The sequence below is a fragment of the Eubalaena glacialis genome, chromosome 18, assembly GCF_028564815.1.
Source record: "Eubalaena glacialis isolate mEubGla1 chromosome 18, mEubGla1.1.hap2.+ XY, whole genome shotgun sequence".
Lineage (NCBI taxonomy): Eukaryota > Metazoa > Chordata > Mammalia > Artiodactyla > Balaenidae > Eubalaena > Eubalaena glacialis.
The window spans coordinates 31,565,281-31,580,458 of record NC_083733.1 but is presented as its reverse complement, the minus strand read 5'-3'; the positions used below and the strand labels follow the sequence as shown (position 1 = coordinate 31,580,458).

At 36.0% G+C, this 15,178-nt stretch overlaps 1 protein-coding gene across 14 annotated transcripts in view; it reads left to right on the top strand.

Moving 5' to 3' along the window:
* The window catches only part of CHD9 (chromodomain helicase DNA binding protein 9), a 244,191-nt gene that overhangs the window by 175,414 nt on the left and 53,599 nt on the right, over positions 1-15,178 (top strand). For all 14 annotated transcript variants that reach the window (XR_009697877.1, XM_061173544.1, XM_061173550.1 and 11 more), the window contains one exon: positions 13,630-13,740. Coding sequence is in view for 13 of the 14 variants with exons in the window: in XM_061173544.1 (XP_061029527.1) it covers positions 13,630-13,740 (111 nt within the window). In the remaining variant the exon portion in view is untranslated. The remainder of the gene's footprint in view (positions 1-13,629; positions 13,741-15,178) is intronic.

Genomic DNA, 15,178 nt, shown 5'->3' with positions numbered 1-15,178 from the left:
ATCTTGTGTTAGGTACTTTACTAAGTGTTGGGAACACTAAAATGAAAGGATTCTAGTTGCTGAAAAAAGTAAAGAAGAAAGTATTAATTCTGCGTAAAATGGGAGAACAGCAAATCAAGAAAGCCTTTTCAGAGAAGATAACATTTGAGCTGAGTCTTGAAGGAAGTTTGAATTTCGTTGTGTTACAAAAAGAGAAAGCCACATAAATGAATTATATGTTACTAACCTACAAGGAAGATTTCAAGAACTATGGCGTAGGCGTGTATGGATGCACAGTGTAAATTAAATGGAGATGAATATGAAGGTTAGGGAGGTTGGACCCAAATTGTGAAGGGCTCAAAAAAATTCCATTGTGAGGAATTTGAACTTGATCCTGAGGCAGTTAAAAAGCTTTGAAATCCCTTGTTTCAAAAATCAAGCAGAAAATGGGCATAATGTGTTCTGGTTTAGAAATTTAACTCTAGCAGCAGTGTAGAGAATGAGATTGAAATGAGAAAGACTAGAGGCATAGAGACCAGATAAGAGGCTTCTATAGGCTGTGGCGATGGGCAAACCAGGGCACTGGAGACCGACTTGAATTAACAGGAATTGATGACCAGTTAGAAATTTGTGGAAGGAGGAGTCAAAAATAACTTGAAGATAGATTTCTGGCCCAAGTAGCTAGGAGGGTCATGGTGTCATTAAGTAAGATAGAGAATGCAGAAGAAGGAAGTATATATGGAGAAAATAAACTATTGGAGCTGTTATATTTGTGGCATTTACAGGGCATCCAAGTGGAGATGTCCAGGAGAGTTGGCTAGATATAGATTTGGGAGTTAATAAAGAAAAAAGCAGAAGAAAGTAGTATTGTGGAAACAAAAGGAATACTGCAGAAGTAAAGTATAAAGTTGAGAACTAAAATTAGGCACGATTGGGTAGATACACCCTGGCTGTATCTTCTTTCCTGAGAAATCTTGTTTCCTTTGGATTCCTTGGTCTTACTCAAGTTGTCAACACACTATGTACAGATACTTTTCCCCTCATGCCTGAAATTATCCGAAATTTAATTTAACCAAAAGGTATTATTCACAGAAATCACCTTTGTTGATTAGGCCAAGTATAGGGATATTCTCCTTAAAGTTTTTTTTGTTTTTTGTTTTTTTTTTAATTAAGGCATATCCTCATTTACAATGTTAATGATAATAATCATGGAAAGTCAGAACTTCAGGGTTTGAATTCTGACTCATAAGCTTAGTGACCTTGGACAGTTAACTTAACCTTTATGAGTCTTTCTTGTCCTGAAAGAGGAGAGCATAATAATCATGCTTGACCTTTCCTACTTTACTATAAAGTGCTATGTGAGTATTATTTTACTCAGGTATGCTCTAATCATAATCAGCTATACTCTAAGAATGTGAAATACTTAAGCACTTAAGTATCTATTTTAAACCCTCAAACCAGGGAGTAATTGTTGCTTTTGAAAAGAGAGCTTACTGAAAAGGTACCGCAATAGCTGAAGAGGTACCACATAAACCTGTACTTGTATTATAATTTTTTCATTTCCAGAATTGTGTGGGAATGCCACTACATGGTGGGCATTTGGCATAGTGGAATATGGCACTACTATATAGTGGCACCAAAGGAATAAAGTTGATACTATTTTTTGCTTTTCCTTGGAATGTCCAGAAACTTCACCTGAGCAGTTATTTTCAGTGGTTTTGGTAAATGTAATTCCAATCCATGTTTCTATGTATTATCAAAGAGTTTTTGATAAGAAGCTACATTTATGGAGCAGGGTGCATAATAAGACTAATTAGAGTTAGTAAATATATCCATCGATTAACTCATTATTGGTAACCTCATTTACAAGTGGTTATATCACGTAAATCTTGTTTTGAGAGATTTTCATAAGGGCAGTTAGGTGGATCCAAGAAACAGAAAAGTTTCTGGTCTGCTGTTAAATTTGGTGTAGAACAAAAGGCTTTGAGTTGCTTAATTTACAAAAAGAAAACAAAGCGGTCTAAATCAAGCTTCAGTTGGATTGCTTACTTATAAGGGCCCTTCTTTGGCACCTAAGATCTTCTGCTACTTTCTCATATAGGAAGATAGACTTCACCATTTAAAACTTCCCTTGCCAATAATAAAGGAATTTAATGATTAAAGGAATACATGTTAAGAAAAATATTTTGAGGGGAACTGAGATATTAAGATTTAACAGTTGAAAGTAGGCAGTAAACCGGTACTTGATGGAATCTTCTACAACAGGCATTTCATTTCTGTAGGCATTAATCCATTGTTAGAAACCTTGAGAGGGACTTCCCTGGAGGTCCAGTGGTTAAGACTCCTTGCTTCCACTGCAGGGGGAACTAGGATCCCACATGCCGTGCAGTGCGACCCCCCCCCAAAAAAAAACTTTGAGAATTTTATATGTCATCTTGAAAGTAGGTTATATGTCAGTTAACAAGAGCATCTGGAATTATTTACAAATATTAAAAATTTTTAAGATTGAAAAATGAATTTATTTTTCTTATAATGAATATATATATATATATTTTTAACATCTTTATTGGAGTATAATTGCTTTACAATGGTGTGTTAGTTTCTGCTTTATAACAAAGTGAATCAGTTATACATATACATATGTTCCCATATCTCTTCCCTCTTGCATCTCCCTCCCTCCCACCCTCCCTATCCCACCCCTCTAGGTGGTCACAAAGCACAGAGCTGATCTCCCTGTGCTATGCAGTTGCTTCCCACTAGCTAGCTATTTTACATTTGGTAGTGTTTATATGTCCATGCCACTCTCTCACTTTGTCACATCTTACCCTTCCCCCTCCTCATATCCTCGAGTCCATTCTCTAGTAGGTCTGTGTCTTTATTCCCGTCTTGCCACTAGGTTCTTCATGACCTTTTTTTTTTTTTTTCCCTTAGATTCCATATATATGTGTTAGCATACTGTATTTGTTTTTCTCTTTCTGACTTACTTCACTCTGTATGACAGACTATCTCCATCCACCTCACTACAAATAACTCCATTTCGTTTCTTTTTATGGCTGAGTAATATTCCATTGTATATATGTGCCACATCTTTTTAATCCATTCATCCGATGATGGACATTTAGGTTGCTTCCATGTCCTGGCTATTGTAAATAGAGCTGCAATGAACATTTTGGTTCATGACTCTTTTTGAATGATGGTTTTCTCAGGGTATATGCCCAGTAGTGGGATTGCTGGGTCGTATGGTAGTTCTATTTTTAGTTTTTGTGACTATATATTTTAAAAGCCATTTAATTGTGAAGTATAGTTTCTTCTGGGCAAGTTATTTTAATTATCAACAATTATAAGGTAGCAGCACAAAACTGATTATCTACTGTAACATAGAACTTTTTTTTTAAGATAAGCAACCATAAAGTAGTATGTTTCAAAAATCTAATTATTTCCTTTTAGTGACTTTTCATATTTAATGGCTTCTCAAGAGACATGTATCAATGAAACTGTAGGACAAAATAAAACCTTGTGAACTTCAGTGAACTTTCCATTGTTCCTGAAAATTCATGAGCTTATATTAATGAAGATTTGAAAATGTGGATATTGTTTGTCCTCAATTAGGAGAAATTCATTTGTGAATTAACAAAATGAAGTCCCCTCATAGATTTGGAATTACTTGGGTTTAGTTAAGATGTCTGTTACTCATATTCATACCATGTTGATGAATTGTCATCATATACTTTTATGCAGGAGATGATGGCTATCTACTTTTCATTTTATCAAACTAGTTAACCTTTACTCTTTTAACTTGATTATGAGTTTTTAGAATATGTGGTTTGTCATTAAGAGGTATCTCACTGTATTATTTTCTGTTGCCACTGTAACAAATTACCACAAATTTAGTGGCTTAAAACAACACAAATTTATTCTTTTATAGTTCTGAGTGCCAGAACTCCAAAACGAGTCTTAGAGGGCTACAATTAAGATGTCAGCAGGGCTGATTTCTTCTGGAGGCTTTAGGAGAGGATCAGTTTCTTATGTCTTCCAGCTTTTAAGAGTGCCTACATTTCTTGGTTGTGACCACATTATGCCAGTCTCAGCTTTTCTTGTCACACAGCCTTTTCCTGTTCTGTAGTGAAATCTCCTCTTCTTTCGTCTTGCATTCAGGACAGTTGTGATTGAATTTAGGGCCTGCCTTGATAATATAGTCTAATCTCCCCATTTCAGGATCCTTAACTTAAGCACATCTGCCAAGGCTCTTTTGCCATGTAAACTAACATTCACAAGGTTCCAGGAATTAAGACCTAAATATCTTTGCAAGCCATTATTCAGCCTACCACACTCATCATTTCAAAGAAATAAAAAATTGCTTTTTTTAGTAGTTTCATAATAATAAAGCTATATGGTTTAGAACAAACAAAAAAAGGGAATTTAAATTCATTTTGTTAAAGCATTTATTTCTGTGACTTGTTTCGTAAATATGCCAGAAAATGCATATTTTTAAACATTTATAATAGTTAAATACTTCCTACAAACAAGCATCTTAATAACCCAGTCTCAAAACAATGTTTGATGGAATGAATATTACTTGGTAAACAATGTCATGAACAGACATGGCAAAGTTCAGCAAGAAGCATTTAGGATTTTAGTTTTTTTCCTTCTCATTTTTTATTTTATTATTTATTTATTTATTTATTTATTTATTTTTGCCGTGCCGCGTGGCATGTGGGATCTTAATTCCCTGACCAAGCATCGAACCCGCTCCCCCTGAAGTGGAAGCACAGAGTCTTAAACACTGGATCGCCAGGGAAGTCCTGTCCTACTAATTTTTTAGATGTTTTATAAACATTCAAACTACAAAAATAGAATAGTATAATGAGAGCTGTGTATTTATCACCCAGCTTCAACAATTATTTACTCATACTAAACTTTCATCACCACCCTACCCATCTTTCATATTATTTTACTTTTTATTTTTTATTTTTTAAAATTTATTTTATTGAAGTATAGTTGGTTTACAACGTTGTGTTAATTTCTGCTGTACAGTAATGTAATTCAGTTATACATATATATATATATATATATATACATATATATATATATATATATATATACATGTCCTTTTCCATTTTGGTTTATTATGTGATATTGAATATACTTCCCTGTGCTATACAGTAGAACCTTGCTGTTTATCCATTCTATATATAATAGTTTGCATATCATATTAATTTAAAGCAAACCCCACAGTATCATCACTTCTATAAATGTTTCCATCTGTACCTCTAAAGATAAAGATTTCTTTAGCACAACCATGATACTATTAATCACGTTTTAACATAAAATTAACACTAATTCCTTTTTTTTCTTCTTTTGGCCGCACCAGGCGGCTTGTGGGATCTTAGTTCCCCGACCAGGGATTGAACCCACACCCTTGGCAGTGAGAGCGCAGAGTCCTAACCACAGGACTGCCAGGGAATTCTCAACACTAATTCCTGATATCATCAATTTCCCAGTGTTAAAATTTTCAGTTATCTTGAATGTCATAAATGGCTTCTTTGCTTGTAATAGTTTTATTACCTTTCCTATGTGTAATTTTCTTTATTTTAAAGTTCCATCGAAATGGGTTCTTTAATGAAGATTTTTATCATTTCATTATATCCCAGATAATTAGGCATTATCCTACAGCCATTCACTAATTATATTCTCCTTTGAAAATCATTTTATGTGGCCATATTCTTCCATTTATTCTTTTTTTTTTTTAACATCTTTATTGGAGTATAATTGCTCTACAATGGTGCATTAGCTTCTGCTGTATAACAAAGTGAATCAGCCATACGTATACACATATCCCCATATCCCCTCCTTCTTGTGTCTCCCTCCCACCCTCCCTATCCCACCCCTCTAGGTGGTCACAAAGCACTGAGCTGATCTCCCTGTGATATGCACCTGCTTCCCACCAGCCATCCATTCTACATTTGGTAGTGTATATATGTCCATGCCACTCTCTCACTTCGTCCCAGCTTACCCTTCTCCCTCCCCGTGTCCTCAAGTCCATTCTCTACATCTGCGTCTTTATTCTTGTCCTGCCCCTAGGTTCTTCAGAGCCTTTTTTTTCTAGATCCCATATATATGTGTTAGCGTACGGTATTTGTTTTTCTTTTTCTGACTTACTTCACTCTGTATGACAGACTCTGGGTCCATCCACCTCACTACAAATAATTCAATTTTGTTTCTTTTTATGGCTGAGTAATATTCCATTGTATATATGTGCCACATCTTCTTTATCCATTCATCTGTCGATGGACACTTAGGTTGCTTCCATGTCCTGGCTATTGTAAATAGAGCTGCAATGAACATTTTGGTTCATGACTCTTTTTGAATTATGGTTTTCTCGGTGTATATGCCCAGTAGTGGGATTGCTGGGTCGTATGGTAGTTCTATTTTTAGTTTATTAAGGAACCTACATACTTTTCTCCATAGTGGCTTTATCAATGTACATTCCCACCAACAGTGCAAGAGGGTTCCCTTTCCTCCACACCCTCTCCAGCATTTATTGTTTGTAGATTTTTTGATGATGGCCATTCTGACCCGTGTGAGGTGATACCTCATTGTAGTTTTGATTTGCATTTCTCTAATGATTAGTGATACTGACCATCCTTTCATGTGTTTGTTGGCAATCTGTGTATCTTCATTGGAGAAATGTCTATTTAGGTCTTCTGCCCATTTTTGGATTGGGTGTTTTGTTTTTTTGATGTTGAGCTGCATGAGCTGCTTGTATATTTTGGAGATTAATCCTTTGTCAGTTTCTTCGTTTGCAAATATTTTCTCCCATTCTGAGGGTTGTCTTTTCATCTTGTTTATGGTTTCCTTTGCTGTGCAAAATTTTTAAGTTTCACTAGGTCCCATTTGTTTGTTTTTGTTTTTATTTCCCTTTCTCTAGGAGGTGAGTCAAAAAGGATCTTGCTGTGATTTATGTCATAGAGTGTTCTGCCTATGTTTTCCTCTAAGAGTTTTATAGTGTCTGGCTTTGCATTTAGGTCTTTAATCCATTTTGAGTTTATTTTTGTGTATGGTGTTAGGTAGTGTTCTAATTTCTTTCTTTTACATGTAGCTGTCCAGTTTTCCCAACACCACTTAAGGAACAGGGTATCTTTTCTCCATTGTATATTCTTGCCTCCTTTATCAAAGATAAGGTGACCATATGTGCGTGGGTTTATCTCTGGGCTTTCTCTCCTGTTCCATTGATCTATATTTCTGTTTTTGTGCCAGTACCATACTGTCTTGATTACTGAAACTTTGTAGTATAGTCTGAAGTCCGGGAGCCTGATTCCTCCAGCTCTGTTTCTGTTTCTCAAGATTGCTTTGGCTGTTCGGGGTCTTTTGTGTTTCCATACAAATTGTGAAATTTTTTGTTCTAGTTCTGTGAAAAATGCCATTGGTAGTTTGATAGGGATTGCATTGAATCTGTAGATTGCTTTGGGTAGTATAGTCATGTTCACAATGTTGATTCTTCCAATCCAGGAACATGGTATATCTCTCCATGTGTTTGTATCATCTTTAATTTTTTTCATCAGTGTCTTATAGTTTTCTGCATACAGGTCTTTTGTCTCCTTAGGTAGGTTTATTCTGAGGTATTTTATTCTTTTTATTGCAATGGTAAGTGGGAGTGTTTCCTTAATTTCTCTTTCAGATTTTTCATCACTAGTGTATAGAAATGCAAGAGATTTCTGTGCATTAATTTTGTATCCTGCTACTTTACCAAATTGATTAGCTCTAGTAGTTTTGTGATAGCATCTTTTGGATTCTCTATGTATAGTATCATGTCATCTGCAAACAGTGACGCTTTTTTACTTCTTTTCCGATTTGGATTCCTTTTATTTCTTTTTCTTCTGTGATTGCTGTGGCTAAAACTTCCAAAACTGTGTTGAATAATAGTGGTGAGAGTGGGTAACCTTGTCTTGTTCCTAATCTTAGTGGAAATGGTTTCAGTTTTTCGCCATTGAGAACAGTGTTGGCTGTGGGTTTGTCATACGTGGCCTTTATTATGTTGAGGTAAGTTGCCTCTGTGCCTATTTTCTGGACGGTTTTTATCATAAATGGGTGTTGAATTTTGTCAAAAGCTTTTTCTGCATCTATTGAGATGATCATATGGTTTTTCTCCTTCAATTTGTTAATATGGTTTATCACATTGATTGATTTGCGTATATTGATGAATCCTTACATTCCTGGGATAAACCCCACTTGATCAGGGTGTATGATCCTTTTAATGTGCTGCTGGATTCTGTTTGCTAATATTTTGTTGAGATTTTGGCATCTATGTTCATAAGTGATATTGGCCTGTAGTTTTCTTTCTTTGTGACCTCTTTGTCTGGTTTTGGTATCAGGGTGATGGTGACCTCGTAGAATGAGTTTGGGAGTGTTCCTTCCTCTGCTATATTTTTGAAGAGTTTGAGAAGGATAGGTGTTAACTTTTCTCTTAATGTTCGATAGAATTCGCCTGTGAAGCCATCTGGTCCTGGGCTTTTGTTTGTTGGAAGATTTTTAATCTCAGTCTCAATTTCAATGCTTGTGATTGGTCTGTTTATATTTCCTATTTCTTCCTGGTTCAGTCTCAGAAGGTTGTGTTTTTCTAAGAATTTGTCCATTTCTTCCCGGTTGTCCATTTTATTGGCATACAGTTACTTGTAGTAATCTCTCGTGATCCTTTGTATTTCAGCAGTGTCAGTTGTTACTTCTCCTTTTTCATTTCTAATTCTATTGATTTGAGTCTTCTCCCTTTTTTTCTTGATGAGTCTGGCTAATGGTTTATCAATTTTGTTTATCTTCTCAAAGAAGTAGCTTTTACTTTTATTGATGTTTACTATCATTTCCTTCATTTCTTTTTCATTTATTTCTGATCTGATCTTTATGATTTCTTTCCTTCTGCAAACTTTGGGGGTTTTTTGCTCTTCTTTCTCTAATTGCTTTAGGTATAAGGTTTGGTTGTTTATTTGAGATGTTTCTTGTTTCTTGACATAGGATTGTATTGCTGTAAACTTCCCTCTTAGAACTGCTTTTGCTGCATCCCATAGGTTTTGTGTCATCGTGTTTTCATTGTCACTTGTTTCTAGGTATTTTTTGATTTCCTCTTTGATTTCTTCAGTGATCTCTTGGTTATTTAGTAGTGTATTGTTTAGCCTCTATGGGCTTGTGTTTTTTACAGTTTTTTTCCTGTAATTGTTATCTAGTCTTATAGCATTGTGGTCGGAAAAGATACTTGATACGATTTCAGTTTTCCTAAATTTACCATGGCTTGATTTGTGACCCAAGATATGATCTATCCTGGAAAATGTTCCATGAGCACTTGAGAAGAAAGTGTATTCTGTTGTTTTTGGATGGAATGTCCTCTGATTATCAATTAAGTCCATCTTGTTTAGTGTATCATTTAAAGCTTGTGTTTCCTTATTTTCATTTTGGATGATCTATCCATTGGTGAAAGTGGGGTGTTAAAAGGACCCTACTATTATTGTGTTAGTCAATTTCCCCTTTTATGGCTGTTAACATTTGCCTTATGTACTGAGGTGCTCCTATATTGGCTACATAAATATTTACAATTGTTATATCTTCTTCTTGGATTGATCCCTTGATCATTATGTAGTGTCCTTCTTTGTCTCTTGTACTAGTCTTTAAAGTCTACTTTTTTTGATATGAGAATTGCTACTCCAGCTTTCTTTTGATTTCCATTTGCATGGAATATCTTTTTCCATCCCCTCACTTTCAGTCTGTATGTGTCCCTAGGTCTTAGGTGGGTCTTTTGTAGATAGCATATATACGGGTCTTGTTTTTGTATCCATTCAGCCAGTCTTTGTCTTTTGGTTGGAGCATTTAATCCATATACATTTAAGGAAATTATCGATATATATGTTCCTATTACCATTTTCTTAATTGTTGTGGGTTTGTTATTGTAGGTCTTTTCCTTCTCCTGTGTTTCCTGCCTAGAGAAGTTCCTTTAGCATTTGTTGTAAAGCTGGTTTCATGGTGCTGAATTCTTGCTTGTTTGTAAAGGTTTTAATTTCTCCTTCGAATCTGAATGAGATCCTTGCTGGGTAGCGTAATCTTAGTTGTAGGTTTTTCCCTTTCATCACTTTAAGTATGTCCTGCCACACCCTTCTGGCTTGCAGGGTTTCTGCTGAAAGATAAGCTGTTAACCTTATGGGGATTCCCTTGTATGTTATTTGTTGCTTTTCACTTGCTGCTTTTAATATTTTTTCTTTGTATTTAATTTTTGATAGTTTGATTAATATGTGTCTTGGCGTGTTTCTCCTTGGATTTATCCCGTATGGGACTCTGTGCTTCCTGGACTTGATTGACTATTTCCTTTCCCATATTAGGGAACCTTTCAACTATAATCTCTTCAAATATTTTCTCAGTCTCCTTTTCTCTTCTTCTCCTGGGACCCCCATAATTCGAATGTTGGTGCGTTTAATGTTTTCCCAGAGGTCTCTGAGACTGTCCTGAATTCTTTTCACTCTTTTTTCTTTATTCTGCTCTGCGGTAGTTATTTCCACTATTTTATCTTCCAGGTCACTTATCCGTTCTTCTGCCTCAGTTATTCTGCTCTTGATTCCTTCTAGAGAATTTTTAATTTCATTTATTGTATTGGTCATCATTGTTTGCTCTGTAGTTCTTCTAGGCCCTTGTTAAACGTTTCTCGTATCTTCTCCATTCTATTTCCAAGACTTTGGATCATCTTTACTATCATTACTCTGAATTCTTTTTCAGGTAGACTGCCTATTTCCTCTTCATTTGTTTGGTCTGGTGGGTTTTTCATCTGCTGTGTGTTTCTCTGTCTTCTCATTTTGCTTAACTTACTGCGTTTGGGGTCTCCTTTTCACAGGCTACAGGTTCGTAGTTCCCATTGTTTTTGGTGTCTGCCCCCAGTGGGTAAGGTTGGTTCAGTGAGTTGTGTAGGCTTCCTGGTGGAGGGGACTGGTGCCAGTGTTCTGGTGGATGAGACTGGATCTTGTCTTCCTGGTGGGCAGGACTGCGTCCAGTGGTGTGTTTTGGGGTGTCTGTGAACTTACTATGATTTTAGGCAGCCTCTCTGCTAATGGGTGGGGTTGCTTTCCTATCTTGCTAGTTGTTTGGCATGGGGTGTCCAGCACTGGAGCTTGCTGGTTATTGAGTGGAGCTGGGTGTTAGCGTTGAGATGGAGATCTCTGGGAGAGCTCTCGCCAATTGATATTACGTGGGGCCGGGAGGTCTCTGCAGGACCAGTGTCCTGAACTCGGCTCTCCCACCTCAGAGGCTCAGGCCTGACAGCCGCTTGGAGCACCAAGACCTTGTCAGCCACATGGCTGGCGAAACTGGGCTATGAGTTGGGTGTCAGCCACTGCCCTGTTGTAGCTCTGTCTCAGCTGTCTCCAAAGGTCACCCAGATACATTGGGTTATTCCACCATTCCTCAGAACTTGCACATGCCAGTCTGGGATTTGTATATGTCCTCCTTATACTCTTCATTGAAATACCTTGCATTCATGGTGGTGAGAAATATGCTAATAGTATTGGTTCTCTTCAGTTCAGAGACTGGAACAGTCTGAGCCTTCATGTGGCCAGGTAGGAGCAGCTGGCCAATGGTCCCAAAGTGATTACATGTCAGATTCCAGGAAGGCTTTCTGCAGCGCCCGAACAGTAGTCCCAAGCAGCCGCTCCCCTCAGCTGCAGCACTCTGACTGGGGAACTCGGTGGGGCCCTCAAACGAGGATTTCTGCCGGCCCTACAGCCTGACTTCCCCACCCAGGCAAGGAGCTGAGGAGAGCATCTCCCGACTCCATCTCACCAGAGGAGCGGACACCTGGAAGCTCCTTCCATTTATCCTTGTAGAAGTTTAGTATGCATCTTTCAAGCCCTTTTCTTAAATCATTATATATCTTTGCTGTGTATTTCATTTTTATAAAGCACTTTGATAACTTTTCTTTGAAGCATCATATCTATTTTTAGGAACTTAAGTTGCAAATAATGGTTATTTATGAATCACAGTGTTGAACTGTAATATCTAAAGTTAGGCCCAATGAAAAGATTTTATAATTTCTGCAACATTTAAGAAAATAAATCATTTATATTTTCTTTTATTCTTCTGTGATTTCTTAAGTTTTTACAATGCTTATGCAGTATTTTTTTGTAAGGAGAAGAGTTTTTAAAATAAAGATAGGCAGTGACTCATTTTTCTGTATTTCTCATATTCTGTATTGCATTTTTTAGGAGACATATCTATGTAAAAATGGGATGGAAATAAAGTAGGAGAATACCAGAAAATGAACTGTCCAGGGCACATATGTTTGAAATTCTTCTTGTAACCTAATTTCTTAATATTCATGTAGTATTTCTTTTTTTAAAAAAAGTTAATTTATTTATTTTGGCTGCACTGGGTCTTCATTGTAACACGCAGGCTCTCTAGTTGTGGCACACGGGCTTCTCTAGTTGTGACGTGAGGGCTCTAAAGCGTGCGGGCTCAGTAGTTGCAGTGCACGAGCTTAGCTGAGGTACGTGGGATCTTAGTTGCCCCACCATGGATTGAACCCAGGCCCCCTGTGTTGGGAGTGCGGAGTCGTAACCACTGGACCACCTGGGAGGTCCCTATTCGTGTAGTATTTCCTTTCTTTTTTTTTTGATTTTTTTTTTAACATCTTTATCAGAGTATAATTGCTTTACAATGGTATGTTAGTTTCTGCTTTATAACAAAGTGAATCAGCTATACATATACATATATCCCCATATCTCCTCCCTCTTGCGTCTCCCTCCCACCCCTCTAGGTGGTCACAAAGCACTGACTGATCTCCCTGTGCTATACAGCTGCTTCCCACCAGCCATCCATTCTACATTTGGTAGTGTATATATGTCCATGCCACTCTCTCACTTCGTCCCAGCTTACCCTTCCCCCTCCCCATGTGCTCAAGTCCATTCTCTACGTCTGCGTCTTTATTCCTGTCCTGCCCCTAGGTTTTTCAGAACCGTTTTTTTTTTTTTTTTTTAGATTCCATATATATGTGTCAGCATACGGTATTTGTTTTTCTCTTTCTGACTTACTTCACTCTGTATGACAGACGCTAGGTCCATCCACCTCACCACAAATAACTCAATTTCGTTTCTTTTTATGGCTGAGTAATATTCCATTTTATGTATGTGCCACATCTTTATCCATTCATCTGTCGATGGACACTTAGGTTGCTTCCATGTCCTGGCTATTGTACATAGTGCTGCAGTGAACATTGTGGTACATGACTCTTTTTGAATTATGATTTTCTCAGGGTATGCCCAGTAGTGGGATTGTTGGGTTGTTGTGTAGTATTTCTAAAATACAATTTTGTATCCTGTGTGGTTTTTTGACCAGAAAGATTTGATCCCTGCTTACCCAAAGTTTAAAAGTCAAACAGCAATAATAACTTCTTTAACTTTGCTCCTAAAACTCTAGCCTGTGTTGGTATTAAGCCTTTTGCCTTAAGCAGATGCTCTGCTATGTTTCAGACCATCGTAGTTTGAAACGTACTTTGAGTGTATGTGTGTATATGCTGAATTCAAATTCTATCCACACTAAATGTGAAGAGATAAGGTTTTAGATATACTTTGATAGATTTTTTCCTCTAAGTTTCAAAACATTTTGAAAAACTACCATTATGTATTTCAGGCAAGTTTTGTGGCATCTGGAAACCGAACAGATATTTCCTTAGATGATCCCAACTTCTGGCAAAAATGGGCGAAAAAGGCAGAAATAGATATAGATGCCATCAGTGGTAGAGTAAGTATTTATTTCCCTTTAAAAAAAATTACCTCTGGGAATACTTTGGTAATATTATTATAATATTTTAAGGTGTTCAACTATGTACTTACTGAAATAAATTTATTTGCATAAATAAATTGATACAGGGCAGTAGAATGATAACATTGAGTCAGGCACTGCTTCAGTTTAATTCTTCTGATACTTGTCGTGATAGGTTGTAATACAGGGAAAGTTTAATTTTGGAGGTTATTTATGTTCTTAAAATTATAATATGTTTTTTAATTTTTGAAATGTCTTCAAATAATGGATTACTTTTATTTCGCTTTTTAACCTTTTTATTATTTTGGTGTCAGATACCATTAATGATGATCTAGTCAAATACAAAAGGAGAAAAAAAAAGCAGTCAAGAAAGTGGCATCTTCAAAATCTGACAAAGAACCATAAAAAATTTAAGATCCAATCCTACTTACGTACATAGATCTAGCTATGCTTAGTAAATATTATGAAATTAAAAAAATAAAGAAAGTGGCATTTTAAAACTGTTTCTGTTATAACATCCCTTGGAGTTAAGGAAGAAAGGGCCAAAAAGCTAGCACAGAATTCATGGAACTGATAATAACGTAACTGTTCACTTCAAAAGACACCTACCTGTCTAATAATTTATAGGAATCAATGTTTGTGAGCCTTACCTACTGCCAAAATAACTGCTAAATGATTAAAAGAAATTTATATTAAGCATTGATGCATGGGATCTATTTTAATAGATAACCTTACAAGATGTAAAACTTTACAACAAGGAATAATGCCACTGCCCAATAATAATTATTATTTAATATATTTTGGAAATATGTATAGTTCTGTATGAAACATTATAAAAAAGTAAATTAGAAAGAGATATTTATTAAAATATTACTATTTTCATATTGACATGTTTATATGCCTTAAAAAGTCAATGGAATTTGCAAACCACTATAAAATTAATAGATGAATTAGTGAATTAACTGATAGAAGATAAATATGCCATTTAGCCTTCTTAAATATCAGTACTAACGGCAGTAGAAAAATATATGGAAGAGGAAGTCTACTTCGTAGTAGAAAAAAAGATTTAGAACACTTAGGGGAATACCTACTGGACGTATATGATTTCAGTAAAGTGAATTACCAAACTTAATTGTGAGATTTGTCAATTGGGAAGAAAAACTACATATTTTAAACATTTGTAGGTTGAGTTAATAAACATAGAAATGCAGCCCCAATCAAAATGTTAATAATTTGTTCATATAACCAGACAAATTCTAAAATTCCCCTGGAAGAATAAATACTCAACAATATTAAATCCACTTTTTGGAATCTGTCTTACAGCAGTAATCACACATGTACAAGATAATGTAGTACAGTGATGTACATCGCAACATTTCTCATTTTAGAAAAAAATTAGAAACTAATTGGTACTTTT